We start from the raw sequence: 18,242 nt of genomic DNA, 5'->3' as shown, positions 1-18,242 counted from the left end.
AGGTTTGCCATTGCCATCCTCTGAGGCTGAGAGAGCGTGGCTTGCCTAAGGTCAGTCAGTGAGTTTCCATGGCAGAGCTGGGATTCGAACTCCAGAGTCAGCGCCGAAACCACTGTGGAGCAGGGAGGTAAATTCCATGCTACGGCCATTAGGAAAGAAATTGCAAATAAATGTTTCATTTATACTTAAGTGTATATTGATTTATAATAAAAATGCAACAAAAAAAAAAGAGAAAAGAAAAGAAGTTGCAAATAAAATTGCTCCTTGACCAAGGCTGATTCTCTTTTTTATTCTGCAGGAAGAACATTTCAAAACTGGGAAGAGGCCACCGAAATATCAAAGGGTTGAAGGAAGTGGACTAAGAGGAAAAGCTACATTTCCTACTTCTTTTAGGTGGAAAGCAGCACGTAAGGGTGGGGAGGGGACAAAAGGCTTGCAAAGAATGGAAGCAGAGTACTTTTCCCCTCTCACAAAGTCCTGGAACCCAGAGCCAACTGCTTCAAGCCAGTTTTTAGATATGTGAGGCAGTGATGGTGAACATTTTACAGACCGAGTGCCCAAACTGCAACCCAGACCCCACTTACTTATTGCAAAGTGCCACGTCCCTCTGGCTTTCTAGTAAAAAACTCTGACACACTCTATGCTAGGGCAACATCATGTGTGCCCACAGAGAGGGCCCTGAGTGCCATAGGTTCGCCACCACTGGAACACATCCTTTGCTACATTGATATTTTGATTACCTTGTGCTAGCTGGTCACCAAAGAGCCCAATTTTTACTTCCTCTGTTTGCCCCCCTCCCCTAAAGGTTAGTGTGGAATATTTGTTTTCCCATCTACCAAATGTGTGAGTTAATTATTTAATTTAAAGTAATGGTATTTCATTTTTGCAGTGAGAAGTCCTTGCAGTGGTGGTGTTATTTGTAAAAATGATATAAAATCAATAATTTCAGTGGAAGGAGTGTGTTGATCGGTTGCTGCAAAAAATATCAGAGTCTTGGGACACTTTAACATTAGCAGGTTTTATTTGCAGAAAGCTTTCATATTGCTTGCAACCTACTTCATAAGATGCATGAAATCGAGATGATCTGGCTTTTATTATTTTGTGAATACAACACAAACTGTTTTCCTGAGAGACTGCTTTTCTGATAATTCTGGTCACGCTCATTCTTATGTTTCACACTATGGCCCTGGACAGATGGGCCTATAGGGCGCCCTCGTCACATTCTAGGGGTTGGCGAAGGCCGCACCGCCCATACGTGCCTCACCCCTAGCACGTGATGAGGGCATCAAAATGGTGGCGCTCTGTACACACAGGCACCGCCATTTTGACGCAATGGACGCTTAGCGTCCGCATGTCGCAACCCCTTGTGATGACACGAGTGCGCCATAGAAAGAACCCGCTTTTTGTGGGTTCTTTTTGCCATGCAAATCACACTAAAGTTTAACTTTTCTTTGTCTTCTCTTTTTTAAATCATAGATTGTGAATTTCTCAATTGTACCAGGAGTATATCTTCCCATGGGGCATTCACTGCCGTGGTCCCAAAATTATGGAATAGCCTTCCGGAAGAGATCCGTCTCATCACTACGTTAGAGGCCTTTAAGAAGGCACTCAAGATGGATCTCTTCCGGCGGGCTTTTCCACTGCACTCCATATAAAAGCTTATGACAATCGTCCCACTCTTGACTATGATTGTTGGTTAATTGTTGAATTGCTGTTTTAGAGAACTAATAGGAATGTTGGTGAATTCAGTATTAGTGTTTTATTGATTGTATTTTGTACTATGTATCATTTTAATGATGTAATCCCACCTTGATCCGTGGGAGAGGCGGGAAATATAAGTAAACTTCATTATTATTATTATTATTATTATTATTATTATTATTATTACAGTATATCTTGACATCCATGAATTCAGTTAATTGGATTAGCTTCTGGAGATGGTTAAACTTATTGTATGTAGCAAGCCCTTTGTTGTTTTACATTTTAAAAAAAACGAACACTTTTTTGCTAAGAATCTTTAAAGCCTATAACCTACATTTTTGTAACAGTTTCTGTGATCATTATTACCACTATTACTACTATCTTTATAGTAGTATTGTCTGTGAAAGTGGAGTGGATGCTTGTGGATGCTTGTAACAATCACTTGTACCTTTTATTTTTGTTCTCATTTTTAACTTACATTGGCATTTCAGGCATGACTTGTAGTGAAAATGCAGTAGCATAAAAGGTCTTTCCAAACAGGTCAAAACTAATAGCAATAGCAAGTACATTACTATACCGCTTATCAGTGCATGATCACCCCCCCCCCCAAAGGATGTAAGGTTTTTTAAAAGTTGTTTCCAAAAAATTAAGGAAGTGTTCTCTGCAATGGATACTAGCAAAGATGTTGGTATACAGTGATTTAAAACACACTATCAGCACACACAGAACAATGTTTTATTTGTAATAGTGTTTATAGTGTTTTATTGAATTGCCCCAGAATTTGACTTTGCTGGTCAGGGTTATACCTGTGTCTTAACAGGCTGCTTCCAACCTTTATTAGAAATACAATTCCCTCCAACTGTCCTGGATTGACAGATAGTCCCTATTAAGCACCTGTCATCCTACTTTTTCTGTTGCTTTAAAAAAAATGTCTCAGTTGTACTCTCTTGTTCTCACTTCTCCCCTTTGCCCCACCTTGCTGCAATCTGAGTTCAAAATACAAAATAGTTTTCCCTCAGTTAATTCAGTGGGGAGGAGAGAGCAGAGTCTTGCCCTTCCCAGTGAACTCAGGCAAAAACAAACTGCTGTGGCTTTTGCGAGTTTGTGAGTTCTTCCTCATTAATAACCCTTTAACTCACTTGACCACATTCTGATGTTTCTTGGCTACATGTCCAGGTGTTTATTGGTGAAATGTTAGAGGGTATGAAATATGTCACTATTATGATGTTCCACAGTTTAAATTTTACAGCAACTTGTCCACTTACCTTGTCATGTTAATTTAACTTTGTGGGGCAGATGTGAAAGCTGGGAAGAAGTCTGGCATAGCCTAAATAGGAAATAGTTATTTTGGGTCAACTGATACATTACAATGATGATTATCCCATGCCCAATCCCGCTCCATTTCTTTGGCTGAGGGCTAAATGTGGTCTGCAACCTTTGCTGAATGGCAGCATTTACCAATGCTGCATGTGGTGGTGGGGCTTTTTGTTTTCAGGTTGTATCTGACTTACAGCAACGCTAAGTCATCCGTATCACAGGGGTTTCTTGGTAAGTTTATTCAGAGGAGGTTTGTAATTGCCATCCTGTGGGGCTGAGAGACTGTGATTTGCCCAAGACCACCAGTGGATTTTCATGGCCAAGCAAGGATTCGAACCTTGCTTTTCAGAGTCATAGGACCTTATCACACATTGGAGGGGGGGGGGGTTGCAGCTCAGATCCGCAGTCACTCCTGTTCTAGCAATGCAAAGCGTGATGTTTTTCCACACCAGATCCAGAGTCACTCCGCTCTAGCAATGCGGATTGAGGTTAAAACGTCATGTTTTTCCACACCTGGTTGCCTTTCTGTTGTCCTTCCGAAGTGTGGGGCAAGTGAAGTCAGTTCGATTCCAAGCAAGTCATGTGATGCGGATTCAAGCAAAGGGGAGTGAGTGCACATTGTATTACCCCACCAGAGCATACTTTGAGGGTTCAATGATTCGAATCGGCACCATTGGGCATGCTCAGTGGGGCTCTGGATGCTGCCCTCCTTCCCTGCCCCCTCCTTAGCTGTCATCCTTCATCGAAGTGAAGGAGGAGGCAGGGGATGATGGGATCAGTGGCAGGTTGAAGGGTCTAGGACAGTGGTTCTCAACCTTCCTAATGCCACGACCCTTTAATACAGTTCCTCATGTTGTGGTGACCCCCAACCATACAATTATTTTCATTGCTACATGCAAATATGTGTTGTCCGATGGTCTTAGGCGACCCCTGTGAAAGGGTCGTTTGACCCCCAAAGGGGTCCCGACCCAAAGGTTGGGAATCACTGGTCTAGGAGAAGGCAGGGGATGATGGGATAGCTCGCTGGGGGTCCCTGGGGCCAGGATCGGGATGCAGGAACAGTCAGGGGATGATGGGTTAGCTCGCTGGGGGTCCCTGGGGCTAGGATCGGGATGCAGGAGAAGGCAGGGGATGATGGGTTAGCTTGCTGGGGGTCCCTGGGGCCAGGATCGGGATGCAAGAGAAGGCAGGGGATGATGGGATAGCTCACTGGGGGTTCCTGGGGCCAGGATTGGGATGCAGGAGAAGTCAGGGGATGATGGGATAGGTGCTGGGGGTCCCTGGGGCCAGGATCAGGATGCAGGAGAAGGCAGGGGATGATGGGTTAGCTCGCTAGGGCTCCTGGGGCCAGGATGAGAACAGGAGAAGGCAGGGGATGATGGGATAGCTCACGGGGGTCCTGGGGCCAGGATCGGGAATGGAGGAGCAGTCAGGGGATGATGGTTAGTCACTGGGGGTTCCTGGGGCCAGGATCGGGATGCAGGAGCAGCAGTCAGGGATGATGGGATGGGTGGGAGGCTGAAGGAGGGGAGCAGATCAGGGTCTAGAGAAGGCAGGGGATGATGGGTTGGTGGGAGGCTGAAGAGGGGAGCAGATCGGGGTCTAGGAGAAGGCAAAGGATGATGGGATTGGTGGCAGGCTGAAGGAGTGGAGCAGATCGGGGTCTAGGAGGATGCAGGGGATGATGGGATCGGTTGGTTGGCAGAGAGGAGGAGATGGCATGAAGGAGGAGGAGGGGAATGACGGAGCAGGACGCAGGGGCCAAGTGGGGTGTCATCGGAGTGCTTTTCCACACCAGATCAAATAGCAGTGCAATCGAAGGCAGCCAGGAAGCGAATTCTCTGAAGCCACTTTTTCCCCGTTTTAACCAAAATGAGAGGTGACTTCAGAAATGCTGCTGAAGCAATTCGCAAGCGGCTCCCATAGAAATCAATGGTGTCTGATAAAACAGTCTCTTTATGAGGTGAAACCGCATCGTTGGAAGTGCAGTCACTTCAGAAGTGAGCTGGAACTGAGCCACAACACCACCAAAAAGCTCTGTGTGATATACTCCATAGTCCAATGCTCAAACTACTACACCACGCTGGCATTTAACCATGGTCTTGCAGCCCTGAAAACCTCAGCTTCTTTGCATAAAGAAGCAGTGCAGAAAAAGAAACCCACGATCTTATTTTATAAATACTTCTTGTTCTTTATTAAGAGCTAATTGGCATAGTAGTTAAAATGCCAAACAGCAACTTGGGAGGTCTAAGTTTTCATTGAGTCATAAAACTCTTTAGATAACTAGGTGAAAGTTGCCTCAGAGACTCATTGTTTTGAGCGAAAACTAGAGCCATGTATACTGCCTTGAGCTCACAGAAAGAGCAGAGTGAGCTCACAGAAAGAGCATCTGTAACTAATAAATATTTACAGTTTTAGGAATTAAGAACTTTTGTTGCTGTTGTGTGCCTTCAAGTCATTCTTGATTTATGGTGAGCCTAGGTGAACCTGTTGTTAACTGCTCTTGAGTCGACCTCAACTTATGGCAACACCTCTATCCTCCACAGCTTTGCTGAGGTCCTGCAGATTCAGGGCCATGACCTTGATTGAGTCCAGCCATCTGCTGTGTGGTCTTCCTTCCTCTACTGCTTTCTACCTTCCTAACATAATCGTCCGTTCTAATGAGTCTTACCTTCTCATGATGCAGCCAGAGTATGGCAGTCTCATTTTTGTCATCTTGGCTTCCAGGGACAGTTTAGGCTTGATCTGTTTAAGGACCTATTAGTTTGTCTTTTTGGTGGTCCATGCACTCTTAGCATGCTTCTCCTGCACCACATCTGAAATGCGTTTATTTTTCCTGTCCACTTTTTTCACTGTCCAGGTCTCACATCTGTCCATGGTGATGGGGAATACAATGAACCTGCAATAAGATTTTCTTGGTAAGATTTCTTCAGAAGGGGTTTGTCCTTGCCTTCCTCTGAGGCTGAGAGAGTGAGATTTGTCTAAGTTCATCAAACAGGTTTTCATGGTCAAGTGGTGACTTGAACTCTGGCCTCCTGGTGTTCAAACTGCTACACTATGCTGGCTGTCCAGCGTGGATTTTTTGTTTTGTTTTTGTAATCAATAGATTTCCACTTTGATCTCTATACCCACCTGTCGGGAGAGGAGGGACAATATAAATAAAACCTATTATTAGTAAGTAGCAAGCAAGCAATAGCAAGTACAGTACGCCCTTCTCTTATGCAGGAATTGGTTCTGTATGGTGGAGCCCCATTGAAAACAATGGGGCTTGTGCCTGTGGTGTGCACACCATTGCCTCTTCTGGTGTGGCTTTCAGCATGTATGGCGAACCCGCGTATGACATGGGTGCACTGTACATTTCTATACTGCTTATCAGTTTCACTTAAGCACCCCCTAAGCAGTTTACAATGTGTAAGCTAATTGCCCCAAACAAGCTGGGTACTCATTTTAGAGACTTTGGAAGGATGCTAGGCTGAGTCAACCCTGAGCTCCTGGTTGGTACTGAACTCACAACCTTGTGGTTTGTAAGTGAGTGGCTGCAGTACAGGCATTTAATCTTTGTGTCACTAGGGCTCCTTATCAAAAGATCTTAAGATGCAGCTTACTACACAACACAGGTCTGTTACAGACAGTCAAAATAAAGCTGCTTCGAGTCACAGTGGAGATATGGTGTTTCAATGATGCACGTGTCCTAAGAGTCCAGAAGTCGCACCAAAGCCACGCTCCAGTCCTTGGGCTGGTGCGTGGCTTTGGTGCGACTTCTGGACTCTTAGGACCATGCATCATTGAAACACCATATCTCCACTGTGACTCGAAGCAGCTTTATTTTGGCTGTCTGTAACAGCCACAATCTCCTTTTAATAGAAAGTTTGAATAAGTCAGTAACTGCAGGTGTTTTAATTTTCCCTCTTCAATCTTTTAAATATACTATCATATTTTGCCCAGTTGCAGCTGTGTTGCCTTCAAATCTCCTCCAACCTATATGATGACTCTATCATTTTTTTTTTTTTGGCAATATATATTCAGAGATTTCATTGTCTTCCTCTTAGGCTAAAAGGTGTGACTTGCCCTGGGTCAGCCAGTGGTTTTCATGGCTGAGCAGAAATTCAAACCTTGGTCTCCTGGGGTCTAGTCCAACACTCCTAGAACCCCCCTTCCATGCAGGAATACACCAACAAGGTTATTCTTAGATATGGCCATCCAAGCATTGTTTAAAGACCTCCAAAGAAAGAGTCCATGACCCTCCAAGGCAATCTATTCCACTGCGAACAGCTCTTAAAGTAATTTTGTTCTTTCCACTTTTTAGGGAGAATCTCTTTTCTTGTAAATTGAATCCATTAGTTCCTGTTCTCGCTCCTGAAGTAGCATAAAACATTCTCACTTCATCATTTTCCAGACGTTCATTTATATATTTTAAAATAAATAGCTATCATGTCACCTCTTAGTCTTCCCTTCTTCAAGTTAAAAATGCCCTGCTGCCTCTGTTGTTCCTCATAAGGCTTGGTTTCCAGATCTTTGATCATGTTGGCTGCTTCTTCTGGTCATGTTCCAACTGTCAGCATCCTTCTTCAACTGTGATGTGTAGAACAGGATACAATATTCCAGGTGAAATCTTGACACATATAGTTATACCATACTGATTCCCTCCTTAGGGTTTGTTTTAAATAGACAATAAATCCAGCAAAGGCTATTAGACATGGAGAGAAGCAGTGTTTCTGTAAATACAAGTTGCTGTGAACAAAAAAGGAGGAGGGGGGGGGAGTCTGTTGTCTTTATTTATAAGTCTTGGAGAAGGTGCATTTGGCTGACCAAGAGCTTTTTAAAATTATTTTTGGAGGCTACATCACCTAAAATCTCCTGCCCATTGCCTGGGAATTTATGGGATCTATGGTCCAAAAAAGTAACTTCTGAAGATCCACAGGGCAGGGTTAGCAGCACTGGCCCAATACATTTTGCTCCCTAAGAGAACAACAAATGCACCCTCTGCACCCACCCAAGTCAAAGTGGATCTCCTAAGTCAGGGTGCACTTGAAGTCTGCTGCCTGAGCGGTGGCTGCTTCGCTCTGCCTAGCAGTAGAGCCAGCCCAAACTGTTGGAAGAGGGGGCACTTGATTTGGTGGATTCTTGACCTCACCCAGACAGCTGGTCCCTTCTGATTAGTATGCTGAACAATACTTGGTAGAATCCTGTATTTCTTTTATAATGAGTGGGCAGCCCACAACCCTAAGGGCTGTTTTGGCCCTTGGCCTCCACAAGTGATTAGTTCAGACTTCTGGCCAGTCCTCCCTGATAAGGAGAAAAAGAAAAGAGGAGGCGGGGGGGGGGGGGGGGGAGAGAGAGAGAGAGAGACCTTTTTTTGGGAAGAATAAATGATTCCATCTACTGTTAATCTTAGCCACACACTCCATCAACATGTGTACCCAACCCACAGTTTACTCCTCCAAATGGGATGTGGACCTCAACAGAAAAAATATTTCCTGCTTCATATCCAAGCTCACCCAGTGCATTTACATGGCAAAGCCAGGATTCAAACCCTGGTCTCCAGAGTCATAGTCCAGTACTCAAACCACTATGCCATGCAGGCCCCAAATGTATCTCAGTTCCGGAATAAATGATCCTTAGGTAAGTGTACATAGGATTGTACCCCTAGTTTTAAAATTTATTGATATCTGTTTTCCCAATTACACTGATAATTACACATCATATGAATTTTGGATTTGGTCTGTGGCATCCACTAAATTTATCTCTGTTAATTTTATATTTTCCTGTGCCTTAGAATGCAAAAGTTCATTATCTTCTTCATTAAAAAGCTATTAGTACTGAATAGTTCAATAGTGTGTGTGTGTGTAAGTGTTTTCAAGTCATCTGTCGATTTATGGTGACCCTGTGGATTTCATAGGGTTTTCTTAGGCAAGTAATACTCAGAGCTGATTTTAAATAGTACTGTGATGAAAATAATAAAAATGGAAACACTCATTCTTTATAAAGTCTCTGTTACTGAATTGGACTCACAAGACCTGAAATCCCATTATTTGGACTTGGGAGAGAATTGGGGCTCCTTTGCTCCTCATAGACCTTTCTTTGTCCTGTGTTTAACAAATAGTTAAGAAGGGGCTCTTGATTTACAAGTGTTAATCAAGAAATTCCTTGGTTAAGTGAGGACTCCTTGTAAACACCCAAAGTTCCTGTTTCTATTAACTGAATACTCACACATACTGTTTGCTTTGATAAACAGATTAGAACAAACAAAGGTGTTGATGAATGGTAGACAAACAGGATGTACTTTAATCTAAGATGTTAACATTCACCCAATTGTTTACAAGTTGTAAATAGACATATAAACTGGATTCGGAAATCCAATCAGTTGTCTCACTCTGGACATAGAGTATGCACCTTTCTGCTGCAGACATAAACTTTGCCTTTTTCCTACAAGTTACTTGTATTGCCTCTGCTAATTTGGACTTTCCGCTGGGCAACAAATCACACTCTTGTGACAGTACTGAGTAGCTATTAATAATATAGGTAGAAAATGAAGGCTGAAAGTGTGATAGCTAGCATTTCTGAGCTGTACTTACATTTGTATAGGTATTTGTATAACCCACAAATAAATGACATCCAGGATTCAAGACTAGCATTTTTCTTCATGTTAGTTCCTGACAAGGCAATTTGCCCATTAGTAGCCTCCTTAGATTTTACTGTTCTGTACAATCTGGAGAGTGATGTGTTTTGAGTTTCCTTGAATGGAGCATTCCTTTTACACAACAGTTTCTTCTATGAGCGTTAAGTCTCCCAGTTTCTGCAGGGTGTAATAACTGTAGTTAGCTTCTGTCCAGTTATATTATAAATAATAAGGTAGTCAGTTCCTTCCTGCTTCTTTTTGTAAACAAACAAACCTCTTTCTGTAACAGGTTATACAGATGAATGCAATGAAAAATGGACAAGATGGTATTATTACTTGTATAGGATTCCTGAACTCTCCAGAAACCTTGCCTATAGCTAAACAAGAAAAATCAATACATCTGATTTTTTTTGCAAGCTGAGAATCTCTCAATGTTTATTTTCAAGTCATGGGTAGGATGCACATTAAGTAAATGTGTTGAAATTTTGCATTAGGTAATTTTTAAAAAAACCTTCCCAGAAAATTGAGTTCCTTTAACATATAGGCATTTGTACAATTCTTTGGTGAGTCCCTTTATCCTTTCTAATGGAAGAGCCAGAATTATTGTCTTTGAAACCTGAACACTGTTTAACTTCCTGTTCATTTTCTCCATGTAGCCAGCAGATTGTTCCTCCATCTACTAATATTGTCAACACTGCATGCTTGATTAGTGTTTTCATTTTAGAAGCAGTATTGCTTCACACCTGGGAGTTTAGCATACTGATATATTTCAGCTGAAGAACCATTCCACCCACTCACAGTCAGATTGGCTATTAACACTGGCAAATATATGTGTGTGAGGGAACTGTGAATTCCCTTTTGGTATGAAATTTGGCTCACTCACTTGAGGCATCTGTTCTGCAAACAGTTTATTCAATAGCTATGTTCTGCTTGTGACATTCTTTTGTCCTGCTTGATTTAATTTCTTTGAGGAGATAAAAACTGGACTAGTTTGATGCAGGTGGTTTTTGTATGTTTGTATTTTTCACATGTGCATGCTTTGACTCTGGAACAGTAAGATGGTTTTAAAACTTCTAAAAGTGAAATACACAGGAGTTGTTTGTTAGGAGTTTTTTTGGAAGGTTTTTTTTTTTTTTAAATTCTAATTGTAATCACTTTCATTTGTTTCCCCACCTGTGGGAAAAATTCAACAAGACAAAGCAGGTCTTGGAAGACTACTTTTAGGTTTTAAAAAATGGAACATTATGAAAAGGTTCTGCTGTCTGAATTGCATCCAGATTTACAGAATTCCATGGCTGCATTTTGAGAAGGGGCAGCAGCCAATCCAGAGTTTTCCCGCCTCACACCTAGTTTTGTCATTGGATATTCTAGAATTTACCCAAATATTCCAAATTCAACAAAAAAGAGGATATGGATTCTGCAAAGAATGTGCATGTGCTAATATATGTGTGCACGCGTGTGTGTGTATGTTTACAAACACAGGTTAAGAACTGATTAACAGGGTCATTGTGATTTGACAGGCAATTTGAAGGCACACACACACAGGGACACCTCTCACCATCCACTGGAAGTCTAACAACAACCATTTGCTGGTTTTTCTAAAGGACCGCCATTGTTTTGCTACCAAAATCTGGTGCTAATTTACTGCCAAAATTTGGCTGTCAGTAGCAGCAGTGGTGGTTGTTATGATGGGTTGCCATTCCCTGGGGAATGAGGGAGGCATGATCTGACCTTTGGACCCACAAAAGTTGCCCATTCTTGGCTTAATATCAGACTTAATGTCATATTAGATTGTAAGCCTGAGGGCAGGGAACCTCCTAATTAAAAGATTGTATGTACAGCGCTGTGTAAATTTACAGCGCTTTATAAATAAAGGTTAATAATTAATTAATTAATTAATTAGGCTTCGTGTTTTAAACAATTAGAAGAACATTCTCTCTCTGCCCAAAATAGTATAGGGAGGAGGGATGTTCTGGAGGTTTTACAAGCAAGCAGGGTTTTATAATTGTGCCAAGACAGATAAAGTGTGTAAGTGTGTGTATGTGCAAACATGTAACACACAGTCACAGAGCACACACAGAGCCCAATAGGTAATCCACAAATGGGGGTCAGGGAAGAGAAATACTTATAACCCCCCTGTACTTCAATTTAATATGCACATTGTATATAGCTCTACAGTATACAGTGTCATATGTTTTTCAGCAAGGTGTCATTGTACTACTTAACAAGAATGCATAGAGATTAGGAAAGGTATTTTTTGGACTACGGCTCCCAGAATCCCCTCACCAACTGGGATGAATGTCTTTTGGAGGATGGAACACTTTCTGTGACTTTGCTGGCAATTAAACAAGAAATTGAACAGGACTTCTCCTTGACACTTTTTCACACGTTATAATTCTGTAATTGCAGTGGCCATACTTCTGAAATTTTGTGAGATTTTAATGTAAAGAACCTGTTCCATGTAATTTTTATTCAAATGTTCTCCCAGGCCATGGGGAGATAAGTGAAACCCCCTCAAGACATATTTAAATGGTTGTTTTGCACAAAACCTGTGCACCTAGGTGTCTGAAATTTGGCAGGTTTCATCTAAAGAATTTTCATTTCTTCCTGTTAAAAATCAGGTAAACTTTATAGCAAGCCATTTGCTGATTTTCTTGATAGTCAATAAGGTGATTTGAAATTTTTTAAAAATAAAGTTCTGATTTGGCAGCAATCTGTGGAAATTATGTGGCTTCCCTGATGGTTGGCACTGACATGGGTCTGTTTCCTGAGATTTCAGAGTCTAATGTGAATCAAATGTTGCATTTTGTGACTATCCTGAGCTCCTCCCTTGCCAGCGCTCCCCTTTTTTCTTTTTATCCTTAACTCAATTCCCTTGCTGCCCTCTGCTGGCAATATAGTCCCAAAGCTAAGCTTAGAGGGCACAATTGATCACCTATGGTGTTTTTAAATTGAACTCTGCGCTCCAAAGAAATTTGGAAAAAAGCTTGGTTTGTGCTGTAACAGGAAATTTGGGATATATCTCCACTACAGTATTGGAAAAGTTTGAGTCTTTCTCTCTCGGGGAACCATGGGAATCATACTTTTTAGAGGCTTGGCTGGAGATTTCCAAATGTGTTATTCATCTTGGCAGAGTATAGTTACCAGATTCTTTGGAGACTGCCATGACAGCCAAAGTATAAAACCAATATTTGTTTGGATTGTAGGTAAGTCTGCAGAATCGGCAGTAAGGGGGTATACTGAGGTGCAGTGAGTCCCCCTCCCCAGTTGACAGAATCTACAAACAAAGGCTGCTGGGCAACATTTTTCAATCTGAAAGTCTTTCCCCATAAATCTAGATGTATAGCTAGTGTTGGCGTTTCTGAAACGTTGAGGGAAAGGCTCTCTGCATGTGCACAGAGCTACTCTTTTGTTACTTTGTTTTACTGAGATATAAATATGACAACTGAAATGCAATTCAGTCAGAAGCTCTGGCAAGTTTTGTTTTCAAGATTACTGGATCAGAAAGACATTTGCACTGGCTGGGTTTTCACATTCGGTTTGAGAATATAACTGTTAGTATACTTTTAACTAACACTTTTCATTGTGTAGCAATCTATGACCATGTTTCTGTGTGTCAGTCTTTGGCCTTCTAGATGTTTTGGACTTCAGCTTCCAGAATTCCTGACCATTGGCCATGCTGGCTGGAGTATCTGAGAACAGAAGTCCAAAATATCTAGAAGACTGCAGACTAGGAACCACAGCTGCAGATGATGTATGCCAATGTAATTCCTGACATAATACATTCACAGGGATGTTGAAGAAGGAGGTATCCTGTACCCCCTTGACCTAGCTGTTCCTGACGGCATCTTTCTTCCTCAGTCAACGCTCAGCTGTGGAGGTTCATCTGAGCATGTTCCAGCTACCTTCATGCACCCAGGCAGACTTGTACTGGAGGCCGATGCATCTCTGCCTTCCCTGGATTGTTAGCGACAGCCATGATATGCCCAGATGCAACCATTCAGCAGAGCAGTATCTAGGAGGTGGAGATGGGTGCAGAAACCACTGCCTTCAACTGCTCTTGCACAGCTGAAGTGGGATTGAAGGAACAGCCTTCCCTCTTCACGCTAGTAAACTGACGGATGTTTATGCCCTGCTAGCATGCTTGCTGAATTTAACCCAAATGTGTTGCAAATATTACCCCAGTTGTGCAGAACTTGGAAAAGTCACCTTTTTTGGACTACAACTTCCAAAATCTCCCAACTACAAGCTCTGTGGCTCTGTGTAGCAGAGGGAGGCATGGTTAGGCAATAGATGAAGGGGGGGGGGAGCTAAGAGTATCAATAAACCCCCCAGCAGCAGAGGTTTCTATTTTACTGTTGGTCAGAATGCTTGGAAGGGGCAGAAACCAGAACTTGGAGCATTAGCTGGATAGAATAACTATAACACCACAGACACATCTGGAGTTCTACTTGTGCCTCTTTATTGGGAGAAAACTTGTACATTTGTAAAACAGCGACTCGCGCTCAGTAAAGTTATGAGATGGATGGACCTCTCCTGGGAACAGCCCTGGCTGGGTCCCTGTCAGAGCCCCACGCAGCCTGCAGGGCTGCACTCCACTCCCCTTGGGCTCACACACACTTCCAGCAGGCAGGTGAGTGTGATTCTCATCATCCTTGTTCCTTCTACATTGGTGGTTGCCACTAGAAGAAGAGGCGAGAGGGAGCATTTCCAACCACATATTTCTGCAAATGCCACCTTTCTTCTGGAAATGCATCTCCATTCTGCGTTCCAATAAAGGCACACTGCCCAAAGTGCGGGGCACAACACCATGAGGTTCTTAATGCATTTTGACCATGGAGGCCAGCTGGGCCTTCCTGGTTTGCTATATGAATGCTAAGGGCAAACTGCTGGCATTCTGGGGTACTCCCTCCCCTCCACACCCCAGGACAGCACAACATGGTTTAACTGCCTTTTCCCTCTTGCACTTTTACTCAGGGTCCTCCCATCAGGTACAGGGAGCAAATCCATACATATGAGGATTCAGCCCCCCTGTCACATGTGGATACACTGGACTATTCTTGCAAAGAAGTGCTTCCATCTAAAGATCTGAGTTGGGGGGGGATGTGGGAGTACTGGTTGTCCCTGCAGCCTTGGTGTGGGACCCATAGGGACTTTGAAACTTCCTACTCTCTTGTCCTTGGGGTGGGGTGGCTATTTTTGGCTTAGACTCTGAATGTTGCTGGAGGAGGAGAGGAATGGATGGATAACGGGAGGAAGGGGGAAAGGCTGTGTATCTGAGAAGAGGGTGCTTCAGGGAAACTAGGGCTTTGGTGCTGGCAGCAATCTCCTGCTGGCTCTGGTCTTGACCATGGAGTTGGGAAGAAACCTGAGATTGGATGTCTGTATCAGTGTCCAGCCTTACCAGCAGTTCATGGTGAAACCAGCAGGGGGAAGCTGCATCAATGCCTGGCTAAAAACCACAGACCCGACCCCACCCCCCATGGTTATGTACAAATATACAGTTGTGTGAGGGAATAAAGATGGCAGGGGCAATGGTGAGGAGATGGGCTAAGGCCCATGAAGTAAAAGGGGCATATCCTTTTATGGGTAAGACCTAAGGGCTCATTCCTTCTTACAGGCAGAATTCCTGTTTGTGCAGTGACAACAGGGTGCACTACTCAACAGCAGTGAATGAGACCCACAACTTATTTTCTGCTCCGAGACACCCCAGTGTGCATGTAAATGTTGTAATGAGGAATAGTAATGCTGGACAGGACTGTACAAAGTGAGTGATGTTGGACGGAAGATCATCACCACTGTACAAAATTCATGGCAGTGGCAGACACTGCCATGTTGGCTTGTGAGCAGATGGCTGGTTGGTGCTACCGCTACCACATCAAACTAGGGCTGGGTGAGTTCCCCCCCTTCCCTCTTCTGAGAGAGCCCCTTTGCTCCCTGGCATGCTCTGTGTTTCCTGTTCTCCTTCCTGTCAGCGGAGCTGCTTAAAGGCCACTGTGCCACCCTGGGCTTGGCAGCTGACGCTCTTTCTCTGTGCTTCAGTGTGGGTGCCTGGGGCCTCTGAGTCTTAGGGAGGAGGGTGACACCTGGATAGGAGACAAGGGGTTACAGGAGGAAAGGGGCTCAAAAGCATCAAATGCTTTGCGGGGTGGGGTAGGAAGCCTCACGAGCTCGGGGGCAGGGGGAAGATAGCTAGGTCTGGCTTTTGGACCAGAGCTCATGGCAAAGTGTGGAACTTGCTGTGTCCGAGGCTGCTCCAAAAGCACTGCCTTCATTTGGGGGGGAAAGGGGGAGGGGAGCGGTGACACAGGCTGGATTAGCAAGCAAAGTCTTCAAAGACCCCTTGCGGTGAGTAGTGGTGGCGATGGTGGTGGTTTGGCAGGAGGCCTGTGGGGTAGTTGCCTTCTGAGTGACGCCCAAGGGTCTCACAGGAACTCTGTAAGAGAAGACAGCACAGCAGCACCCGTTAATAATCTGCCTGCCAAGCTCAGCTCAGCGATACCCAAAGGCCCCAAAGTGCCCCTCCTTTCACCCACCCACCCCTGCAGGCAGTGGTATCACTAGGTCGGTGTGGAGCACATTGGGTGACATCCTAGAGGGTGGTGCCACCCAATGAAGTGGTACACCCAGCATGGCTGCTGGGCAAGTGAGAAAGGGTCTTGCTTCCTTTTCCCACTTGCCCAGCAGCCACAACAGTCCCTTTCATTTGAGTTTTGATGTGGCTACAGTCATGTTGGAGCCCAAACAGACCTCCGGGGGATTGGCACTGCCCCCTCCAGTGGTGGTGGCTGGTGGGGGAGGCAGTACTTTCTTTTGGGCTTTGGTGTGGTTGCAGCCATGTCAGAGTCGAAACAGACCTCCCAGGGTTGTAGTGGTCTGCCCCTCCCCCCGCACTGGGTGACACCAACCCTTGGTATGCCATTGCCTCCAGGCATGGCTTGTTCTTTGTTGACGAGGGACAGGCCTGTATTTTCAGTAGGTAGTAGCTTCTCAAGAGAGACAAAATGGCCCTCCTCTTCCTCCCTTGGAGCAAAGCTTCAAACAAATTTTCATGCTACAAGAAGTTACAAGAGAGGTAGAGCTCCATGTCTCTTCCTCCCCTCCTAATGTGATAACATCAACATATCAGGCATGCCTGCCAGCCAGTGATGGGAGGTACTGGGCTCGGGCAAGGCAGTACAATGATATTACTTTACCCCATTGCATCCAACTTGATGTCAGGAGGAAGAAGAAGAGGGATGAGGAATGGAGTTTCTTTTTCTCTCTAGTAAAGTAAAAGGAGCTTGTGAGATGATTATCCCAGGGTGGCCAATTTATGACAATTATTTGCCTCTTCTAAACATAATCCCATTTTGGCTCTTTTTGAGTTTGGCCTTCATTGTGATCTGCATGCATGTGTCTTCAGACCCTGGAAAAGTTAACTATGGCTTCCAGAATTCATACTAATCAGGGAATTCTGGGAGCTGTTATAAAAAGTGACTTTTTTCCAGTCATCATTCTTCTTTGCCTTACTCTCCTGTTCCACCCTGCTGACAAAATCAGTCCTTTCTGGTGCTAGTTCATTATCCTGATTGGCTCTACCTTCAACACTCTTACACTACCCCAGTTAAACTGGTAACTTCTGAAATGGAACTGACAGAGAGAAGATGAGAGACAGTGAGAGGGAACGAATCCAGAATCCTATGGAGTAGGAAACTTGGAGAGATGCTACATTCAGCCATGTCAAATGAGATCAAGATTTTGAACATGATTAGTGGGGTGGATATAAAATGGTTAGGAACCTGCAGTGCCCTATACTACTTAGCAAATGAGATGAAATGATAACTCCACAGGGCCAAGTCATACTATGGCCTGCTTCACATTGTCACATTCAGGGAGGCCCTGTGAACTCAGCTACCATACTATGGGATGAATATTATTCAAAAGAAAAATGTACAAGGAAGATTAGAATGTCTAATCTCATTCATAATAGACCAGACAGATGGTACTTAGCAGAATGCATAAATAAGGTTACTGAGAATGATGCATGGTGATTAAGGAATAATTCCAAAGTTAATAAAATGTGGGATTTCCAGGCAGGAAACATGTATTATATCCTTCACATCAGGAGTTTAAACATATCAGCAGTCATAATATGGAGATCTCTGAGGCTGTGCGCAATGATAATTCTTTAGAGATTTGGAGGTGATATGTGGCAATATTACTGCCTCTGCACACATGGGTTCCCTTTTATATAACTCCCTCTTAAGTAACAATTTTATTTTCTCTCAATAAAGACTGTATACATAACCAATTATCTTTATCGCTGCATAGACAATATTTATCACATAGCTCTTAAAAAGTAAATGGCAAGATTATTCAGTGGTGGCTGGTGGCTCACATATTAGCTGAGCAGTGAATGCTCTCCAGGTTATAGTTTGAACTTAATAGATGTTACCCAAGATGCTGGAACAATTTTGGGTTGGTATTCATTACCCTGAACTTTAGAGTTCAGACTCAAACCTGGAGCAAATTAACCACCCACTGACATGGAAGCTACCAGATGCCCCTAAAATAGTGTGACAAACATTTTCTTTTAAAACTTATTTTTCCTTTGGACAGTTAG

General features: G+C 43.6%; 1 protein-coding gene across 3 annotated transcripts in view; it reads right to left on the bottom strand.

Annotated features, from left to right (window-relative positions):
- Nucleotides 1-14,077: 14,077 nt before the first annotated feature.
- Nucleotides 14,078-18,242, bottom strand: part of ASIC4 (acid sensing ion channel subunit family member 4) — a 145,512-nt gene continuing 141,347 nt past the window's right edge. For 2 of the 3 annotated variants that reach the window (XM_042449939.1, XM_042449931.1), the window contains exon 10: nucleotides 15,818-16,073. In XM_042449939.1, the coding sequence (XP_042305873.1) occupies nucleotides 15,954-16,073 (120 nt within the window). In that variant the 3' untranslated portion in view covers nucleotides 15,818-15,953. Of the gene's footprint in view, nucleotides 16,074-16,833; nucleotides 16,902-18,242 lie in introns of all 3 variants that reach the window. The other variant, XM_042449921.1, reaches the window with a different exon arrangement.

Source organism: Sceloporus undulatus, chromosome 1 (assembly GCF_019175285.1).
Source record: "Sceloporus undulatus isolate JIND9_A2432 ecotype Alabama chromosome 1, SceUnd_v1.1, whole genome shotgun sequence".
NCBI lineage: Eukaryota > Metazoa > Chordata > Lepidosauria > Squamata > Phrynosomatidae > Sceloporus > Sceloporus undulatus.
This window is presented reverse-complemented; position numbering and strand designations above follow the sequence as displayed.